Source organism: Diceros bicornis, chromosome 2 (assembly GCF_020826845.1).
Source record: "Diceros bicornis minor isolate mBicDic1 chromosome 2, mDicBic1.mat.cur, whole genome shotgun sequence".
Lineage (NCBI taxonomy): Eukaryota > Metazoa > Chordata > Mammalia > Perissodactyla > Rhinocerotidae > Diceros > Diceros bicornis.
In genome coordinates, this window is record NC_080741.1 from 87,675,453 (window position 1) to 87,684,336 (window position 8,884).

Below are 8,884 nucleotides of genomic sequence, written 5' to 3' on the forward strand. Positions count from 1 at the left end.
AAATACTGTGTGTTGAGAAGAATGTGGACGAGCCATGGTGCTGCTCTGATATGGCCATGTGACAAGCTGTCCATTCCAGGGACTAAGAGCTGTACCCGCTAGCATGCCCTGCTACCCCAGGCCACTCAATTTCTTTGTGCTTTTATTTTCTTCCTTTGCAGAATGGATTTTAGGGATTAGATGTGAATAACACCAGGAAAAATACAGAATGCATAAAATTTTAACTTTTCCTCCCTTCTTAGATGTGAACGATTAGAAGAACAACTAAATGACCTAACGGAGCTCCACCAGAATGAAATCTTGAACTTGAAGCAAGAATTGGCCAGCATGGAAGAGAAAATTGCATATCAGTCCTATGAACGAGCCCGGGACATCCAGGTTAGCATGAAGGATCAGGTGTAAAAGCAAAAGACTAACAGAAAGTAGAATGGTGGTTGCCAGGGGCTGGGGAGTGGGGAGAATCAGGGTATTAGTGTTTAATGGGTACAGAGTTTCAGTTTTACAAGATGAAAAGAGCTATGGAGATGGATGGTGGTGATGGTCACACATTATGAATGTATTTAATATCGCTGAACGTACACTTAAAAATGGTTAAGATGGGAGCCGGCCCAGTGGCGTAGTGGTTAAGTTCATGGTCTCCACTTTGGCAGCCCAGGGTTCACAGGTTCGGTTACCGGGCACGGCCCTACACACCGCTTATCAAGCCATGCTGTGGCGGCATCCCATATAAAGTAGAGGAAGATGGACCACGGATATTAGCCCAGGGCCCATCTTCCTCAGTAAAAAAGAGGAGGATTGGTAACAGATGTTAGTTTAGGGCTAATCTTCCCCAAAAAACAAACGGTTAAGATGGTAAATTTTATGTGTATTTTACCACATTAAGAAAAAGGAGGGGGCCGGCCCCGTGGCTTAGTGGTTAAGTGCGCGCGCTCTGCCCATGGCGGCCCGGGTTCGGATCCCGGGCGTGCACCGACACACCGCTTCTCCGGCCATGCTGAGGCTGCGTCCCACATACAGCAACTAGAAGGATGTGCAACTATGACATACAACTATCTACTGGGGCTTTGGGGGGCGGGAAAAGGGAGGAGGATTGGCAGTGGATGTTAGCTCAGAGCTGGTCTTCCTCAGCAAAAAGGAGGATTGGCGTGGATGTTAGCTCAGGGCTGATCTTCCTCACAAAAAAAAAAAAGAAAGAAAGAAAAAGGAAAAGAAATGAAATACTGATACATGCTATAATATGGATGAATCTGGAAAATATTATGCTCAGTGAAAGAAGCTAGTCACCAAAGGCCACACATTGTATGATTCCATTTATGTGAAATGTCCAGAATAGGCAAATCTATGGAGACAGAAAGTAGATTAGTGGTTGCCAGGGACTATGGGAAGGGGGAATGGGGAGTAATAGCTAAGGGGCCGGGAGGGATTTTTTGGGAGTGATGAAAATATTCTAGAATTTGATAGTAGGGATTGTTGCACAACATTGTGAATTTACTAAGTGCCACTGAACTGTACACTTTAAAATGATTAAAATGGTAAATTTTTTGTATGTATTTTACCACAATAAAAAAAAAGTTTAGGGACCGGCCCAGTGGCGCAAGCGGTTAGGTGCGCGTGCTCCGCTGTGGCAGCCCGGGGTTTGCAGGTTTGGATCCCGGGCATGCACTGACGCACCGCTTGTTAAGCCATGCTGTGGCGGCATCCCATATAAAGTAGAGGAAGATGGCCACGTATGTTAGCTCAGGGCCAATCTTCCTCAAGAAAAAAGGGGAGGATTGGCATCAGATGTTAGCTCAGGGCTAGTCCTCCTCACAAAAAAAAAAAAAAAAAATTCAGGAAAATAAAAGATGGGGAGGGTAGAGTATCAAGAGAAGCTTCAACTAACTATAATACACCTGCTGTTCAAATGAGATGCATTTCTCAAAAGTCTATACCATTTGGAGGTGGTATGCTTGCTTGAGTTCTTGGGAAATGTTTCTTAGGGTCACGGTAGCCTCAGTATATGGAAAACCACATGCATTACATCTGTTGGTTACTGCTTTAAAGAACTGCTCTGACAAGCCTCATGGCCATCTTGCCTGTCTTCTTCTATAGCAAAGGAGGCTTTTGTCCTAGCTGCCAAATCCAAACCCTTTACAGATACATTGCCAGGCAGTTTGTGAGAATAACACAAGGCAGTAATGTTTAAGGCTAACAGCCCTGTAGTTTCTTCTGTGGGAAGACAGAATATTTAACTTTTTCTCATTCCACTTGGGAGGTATTTCTAAAAGGACAGTTGGTGGTCTCATATGAAAGTATCTTAGTCTTAGAGAAGGGAAGTGGTCCAGGAAACTTGTATTACAGCAGCCTAAAGGAATCAAGGGAATGTCTAGATCATTTGCCCAGCTGCCATCTTCTCTAGGTCCCAGAATTCTGTTTTGGTTTTTCTCCCAAGATCTTTCTAGGCTAGGAAATATCCATTGTCTGTCCATTCTGTAGCTAGCTTCAGTCTGAAGTTGCCTGGCCGTCCCTTCAAATCCCAGGAAATCGGGACCCATTGAAACCAAGACCAGAAAAACCCAGGGCTCCCACCACTGCTGAACTTTGGGGAGTGTCTGACCATAGCCAAGGAAATAGATTGTGTCCTTTGAATGTTATGGTAAATTTTATATAAACTCATGAGTGAAGGTCATGGCCTTGAGGGAAGCAGATTGCTTGTAATGTTTGGTCCAGTGTTTGGACATAGCGTCCTCTTTACAGAGATCACCCTAAAAAGGAGAGTGTACTCTTCTTAAGAAGACAGAGCAGAGAGCCCTTTCCATTGATTTACTTGACTTGAAAAACACCAGGTAATGTGTACAAAATGGCCAAAGGATGTTCACCTCTCCATTATTATAGTGGAAAAGTTGAAAATAACCTAAATCTCTCCAATAGGGAAGTGGCTAAATAAACAGTGACATATCCATACTATAAAATGCTACATAGCAGTTAAAAAGATTGAGGTGAGTCTCTATGTATTGACATGGAGAGATTGCCAAGACCTACTGTTGAGTGAAAAAAGTGAGTTGTGGATCAGTTCCTATAGTATGATACTATTTGTATTAAGACAGAAAATAAGAAAATAATCCCATAGGCATATATATGTGTACACTTAAAACACAGGTGAAAGGATGAACACACACCAAACTGACAGTGTTACTTCAAGGGCAGGGACTAGAATTGAGGAAAATATCAAAAGAGACTATGTGTCCTATTTGAAATTTTTTTATGTTGAACAAGTATGCGTGTCCTGTGCAACTTAAATTAATAATTTTTAAATAGGAAAAAGAGAAACAAAATCATGTATCTGAGGTCTTGTCATTAAAAGGTTCAAGACCAAATCTGATTGTGGCCACTGCTTCCTGTGAGCTATCCCCTAGGAATGCACTGGGGGGCAATTTAGGTGAATAATAGTTGTTGAATAGTGAGTTATATATTTGGCCTCTCATATTCAAGGCTCTAGTATATTTAAAGCATATTTAAAAGTATTGGCATAGCTCAAGATGCATCTGGCTTACCCAAGGGGCATGTCAGCTACAGTATGTGTGAGCAGAAGTTTAACTAATCCCTGTTCTGGCCCACAGGAGGCCCTGGAGGCGTGCCAGACCCGCATTTCCAAGATGGAGCTGCAGCAGCAGCAGCAGCAGGTGGTACAGCTGGAAGGGCTGGAGAATGCCACTGCCCGGAACCTTCTGGGCAAACTCATCAACATCCTTCTGGCAGTCATGGCAGTCCTTTTGGTCTTTGTCTCTACGGTAGCCAACTGTGTGGTTCCTCTAATGAAGACTCGCAACAGGACGTTCAGCACTTTATTCCTTGTGGTTTTCATTGCCTTTCTCTGGAAGCACTGGGACGCCCTCTTCAGCTATGTGGAACGGTTCTTTTCCTCCCCCAGATGATGCTGGCACAAGAAGGCAGTGCTCCCCTACCCTATGGCGAGTGCATGCAGTGAAGAATTAGACAGCAACTTACCTACTCTGAAGTTTTCTACAACAAAAGAGTTGAGTGAATCTGTTTACATTTAGAATAATGTTTTTTTCTTCAAGAGACGCAATTGCAATAGTATTTTTTAGATTTTATCCAAGAAGTTTTTTGGGCAAAAATCTTGGATCATTTTTATGTAGCATGATTTTCCTTGGGATGCAAATCTTAAACAGTCCTTTAACATGAACCAACAATCTGGAGCACGCTGAAGAGCATTCTAAATTGTGGCTTGAAGGACTACACTAAAACCCACTAAAAAGATGCGAAAACCTGATTAGAGAAACCAGTTAAACTTAACACCCTGCCTTGTCTGGGCTCACCACCTCACCCCCTCCCGGACTGACTTTACTGTGAAATCCTACCACATTCCATGTCTGAATTTTGGATTCAGGGTGGATTTTCCTTGTCCGTGGAAGAATACATGGATCTCCCTGGCTTTCAAGCCAAGTTGGCCACTCATGCTAACTGTGGAAGCATGATCTCTTTTGAACCTGGTCCCTTAACCTTTGCTAGGATACAAAAGTGAGAGCATCATGCCCCAAAGGATCACTGCACAGTCCTACTACAGTATTTTGAAGTAGCCCTCTAAATACTTAATTTTAAGCAAAATCCCATGGCCGCACTTTTAAGGTTTTTTTAAATACATGTATAGTCACCAGTTTAAAAAACAAAAAATCTGAACAGCATACTTGAAGAATGTAATACTCAAACTCTCAGTGCTTCCTTATGGTTTCTAATAGGATTTTTTATTATTGTTATTATTGGGTTTTTTTGGAAAGGGTTGGGAGGGTCTTTTATTTTTCCTTTGAAATAAAGAAGTGATGTTTTTAAAAGAAGAAATGTGTGGATATTTAAGTGTGCTGCTCCCTCTTGTCTTGAAACAGTTTGAGTAAAGGAAGACATGCTGTAAATGCTGCCCTCTGATGCCCTTGTTTTGAGATGCAGCTTAAATTCCCTTCTCTGTCTGCTGCTACTGCTTTTTGGTGTCCTGCCACCCCCACACCACCACTTTATGGGCTTGGCTTGGTTGGAGAGGAAAGGGGTGTGCAGGGAGAGTGGGAGGCTGTTTTCCACAAACCAGCATGATAGGATAGAGATTTTTTTGCCCCAAGAAAATGTTCACCCAGTGACTTTGGGCTGGGGTTGTCTCTAGGAAAAATTGAGACTAGATTATGAAAGTCATAAATAATTCCTTGTGTTTCCTTAATTTATTTTTTAACACCCCCTGATTACTGAAACCAAAGTGATGTGGAATCTTCTGTCTGCATTTTGACCCCAGCATCCTTAATTTCAAAGCTTTATTATGTCTGCCTGAGAGAATCAACTGAAGGGTGATTCTCCCTAAGGAGCAGAAAAGGAAATGGTCAGGTTAGAAGGACCCAAGTTTGGGGTGTAGAATGCTCTCTGTTCATCTAGACTGACTTATTAACATAACTTGGGCTTTTAGAGCTTATCTAGAAAACTTAGTTAACCTTATTTTAGTATTAAATCACAAATGCTGTCCCCTCTTGGTGTCAGGTCTGTGCAACCAAGTGATGAACAAGGGGCACATAATATGCCCTGAAAAGAGTAGCAAAGCATGCTTTGCCTATTTCCCCCATACCAGGAAATTTCTTTTGGAACTAGATGAGCATTGCCTTGTCTGTCTGAGAGGATGAATTACATGACAGCTCCAGCCTCTTGTGACTTTGGCAGGCTGGCCTTCTCAGAGTCAGCATGTTGTTTCCATAATCATTTTGCTATTTTAACTCAGGTACCCCAATCTTCACTCCATCCTCAGATGATTGTAGTACACCTGTTAGCTCTGTTGACCTCTCAAAATTAGTGCCCAGAGCAGGGGCCATAGGGGTGATTTTTCTTTTAAAAAGTAATTGGAACCAATTCATGTTCAGGCCAAAAACAAATTTTTCCCAAGCCTATGTATTTAAAATATTAACTTTGCCTAAAAATATTGCAATGACTTTGGGCAAGAGTGCCAAAGGACACCATGACCTTGTCAAACTAGCAGTTTCTCCTCACTTTCTGCTTTAGAGTGGGGAAGAGAGCCCCACAAAGTTATTGAAAATATGCTCTAGCCACAATCCTCCAGTTTTTCTAAGGTAGAACCTTTGAGTCCCCTAAACTGTAGTGGCTACTAAGTTTTGTGGGCACTGGAAGTCACTGTGACAGATGGATTGAAATTGTTTCCATTTGCCTTGGGACAATTTCTATCAAAGGAAGGTTTTCACCTCTGGAAAGCCCCCTGAGCTCCCAGCCAAACAGGCCCACTCTAACTTTCCATCCTCCTCTCTCAAACTGTCTTAGGAAGGACCTTCTGGTAGGTCAGGCACAGTAATGGCTTTCTAGCTTTCTTGTCGCTTGATTATTCCCCAGACCCAACAGTTGTCTGCATTTAATGCTATTTGTTAACCTCGCGTCTGTTTTCCTGCCTTCCCCTACTTCCTGCTGCCCATACCTGTTGCCTTTGAGTATCTTTGAATTGTAGTTGTTCTTGGATTCTCTTGTCTATTCAGAGCTCTTCTATAACCTCGCTCTAATGGTTTAACAATTGTTCTGTGGGTGGAAACTTCCCCTCACTTGAATGCTTCTTCTCTTTTAAAGACTACATGCATTCCCTTTGAAATGAAGCATTCCTGGATTTCTTGTTGATGCGTGAGGCTGGCGGTGGTAGCCTAGGTGACTCTGTTTAAGTTATAGAATGACTAACATTTTACCGTTTTAATGATAATTGAAGGGCACTTCTGTCTGCTCCAATTTCAATTCCTTGGTATATACTCGGTACATCCTAGCAAGGAAGGCCTTCTATTCCACTGGCTCCTTAAGAAGAAAAAGTAGGTTAAATTTTACACTTCACTGACTGGAGTCTTCTTTTTTCCCTGTACCCCCTCCACCCAATTAAGGTAAAAATCTGATACGAAGAAAAAAACAGAGATCAAGCCTTCCTCGCTAGCGCTGTCCTATTAATGAGCGTATTTTCATGTGGTCTTCACTGATTTGGTTTTGTTTCTGATTTCATCCTCCTTTGAGGTACAGTCGGATGAAAACACTGAATTCCGAGTGAGTTCCAGTGAGGAGCTGCCTTTCGGCTTTGGAAAATATGCATTCAAAACAAAAGCAAATATTATAATCAACAAATTGACGCAGGCAAAATTATGGTTCCCACCCCCAAATGAAACTGGGGATTTTGAATGTGGCTCTAAGAGTTAACATTTTTGTCTGTCTGTTGTGTATGCTAGGTGATACCCTCAGTAGGATTGACTACTAGACTGTAAGTGTGTTTTATCAAAGTAAGAATAAAAACTCGCACGAATTGATAAGTACAGAAATGACACTTGTGAACGTGTGAACGTTAACACTGTAGTTGATAGATCTTAAGCTGCTAATTGTTGAGAGAGAATTATGTTTTGTCTGGTTGCTGCAGATTCTCAGCAGCACTTTTACTGTACATACAAATTGAAATAAAGACCTCAGCTATTAACGAGGTGGTTGGACTTGGGTTTGTTTTGCTCTTTATTTTTGTGTGTTCAGTTTCCAGTGACAAGTTTGTCAGTCTGTAAACTTCCCACTAGTTCGTGCATTAGAAAGTGTGTGTGAGGAGCCGGCCCGGTGGCGCAAGCGGTTAAGTGCATGCACTCAGCTGCGGAGGCCTGGGGTTCACCAGTTCGGATCCTGGGCACGCACCGACGTACCGCTTGGCAAGCCATGCTGTGGCAGCGTCCCATATAAAGTGGAGGAAGATGGGCACGGATGTTAGCTCAGGGCCAGTCTTCCTCAGCAAAAAGAGGAGGATTGGCAGATGTTAGCTCAGGGCTGATCTTCCTCACAAAAAAAAAAAAAAAGAATGTGTGTGTGTTTAGCAGGTATCTTGAAACTATAACTGATAGCTGGGTAGCTGTCACTGTCTCCCTGGATTTTATACACATCATTTCAGACTGGCGCTTTACCACAATTCCTGTAGACTGGTAGGTGGTAAGACTGCCTTTTAGATCTTTGGAGGGAGTTCCTTAGAGATCTTGGTACCCCCAAAATTCAGCATCTGATGACCCCAAGATAGGTATAATAATCTCTGTCCCTTCTTACCAGACTTGGTTAATAACTGTTATGATGAGTGTGTAAACATACTTTGTAAAACATTGAACATTTGAAGTTCTATATACATGTAAGGGGTTATTATCTAGCCTAATCCCATCCCTGGTTTTGTTGTAGAGGTAGTAATTTCTATTATGGCTTTTCCTTGATGATTTTTAGGAGGCCTCTGGAAATCCAGAAGCTCTAATCTTGGCTTTGACAGGGTACCAAGCAGGGACCTGATGACTTGGTCCTTCACAGCCCCAATCTGAATGTCGAGATATTTGGGCCACACTACTGGCTTACGAGCTCTGTGCCTCCTTCCGCAGCATACACTAGAGATATCACACCGTCTTGATCCTACCTAGTATGTACTGTGAAAATAAGAGATGCCTCTTGTGAAAGCTTTTAAAATTGCTGTAAGAGTGCCCTCAAGCTTTTTGAAATGCAGACCAGGCTGCCATGTACAGATGTGCAGGTTGTACATCGCCCAGTCCCAAGGGGCTCCGTAAGTAGGCTACACTGAACAACACATCTTGGTGTTGTTCAATGCATAATGGGCACACGGAGCAGCCCTGATTATAGGTGATATATAATTTCAAGTCCTGCTTTATTTTCATCCATTAAAAACTTTGGAGGTGCTGGCCCCGTGTCGTAGTGGTAAGTTCACGTGCTCCGCTTTGGCGGCCTGGGGTTCGCAGATTCGGATCCCGGGCATGGACCTACACACTGCTTATCAAGCCATGCTGTGGCAGGCGTTCCACATATAAAATAGAGGAAGATGGGCACGGGTGTTAGCCCAGGGCCCATCTTCCTC

At 42.8% G+C, this 8,884-nt stretch overlaps 1 protein-coding gene across 6 annotated transcripts in view; it reads left to right on the top strand.

Annotated features, from left to right (window-relative positions):
* TMCC1 (transmembrane and coiled-coil domain family 1) overlaps positions 1-7,595 on the top strand; it is a 257,218-nt gene extending 249,623 nt beyond the window's left edge. For 3 of the 6 annotated variants that reach the window (XM_058565856.1, XM_058565872.1, XM_058565863.1), the window contains exons 5-6: positions 243-378; positions 3,600-7,593. In XM_058565856.1, the coding sequence (XP_058421839.1) occupies positions 243-378; positions 3,600-3,914 (451 nt within the window). In that variant the 3' untranslated portion in view covers positions 3,915-7,593. Of the gene's footprint in view, positions 1-242; positions 379-3,599 lie in introns of all 6 variants that reach the window. The other 3 variants (XM_058565885.1, XM_058565880.1, XM_058565892.1) reach the window with 1 other exon arrangement.
* The last annotated feature ends 1,289 nt before the right edge of the window (positions 7,596-8,884 follow it).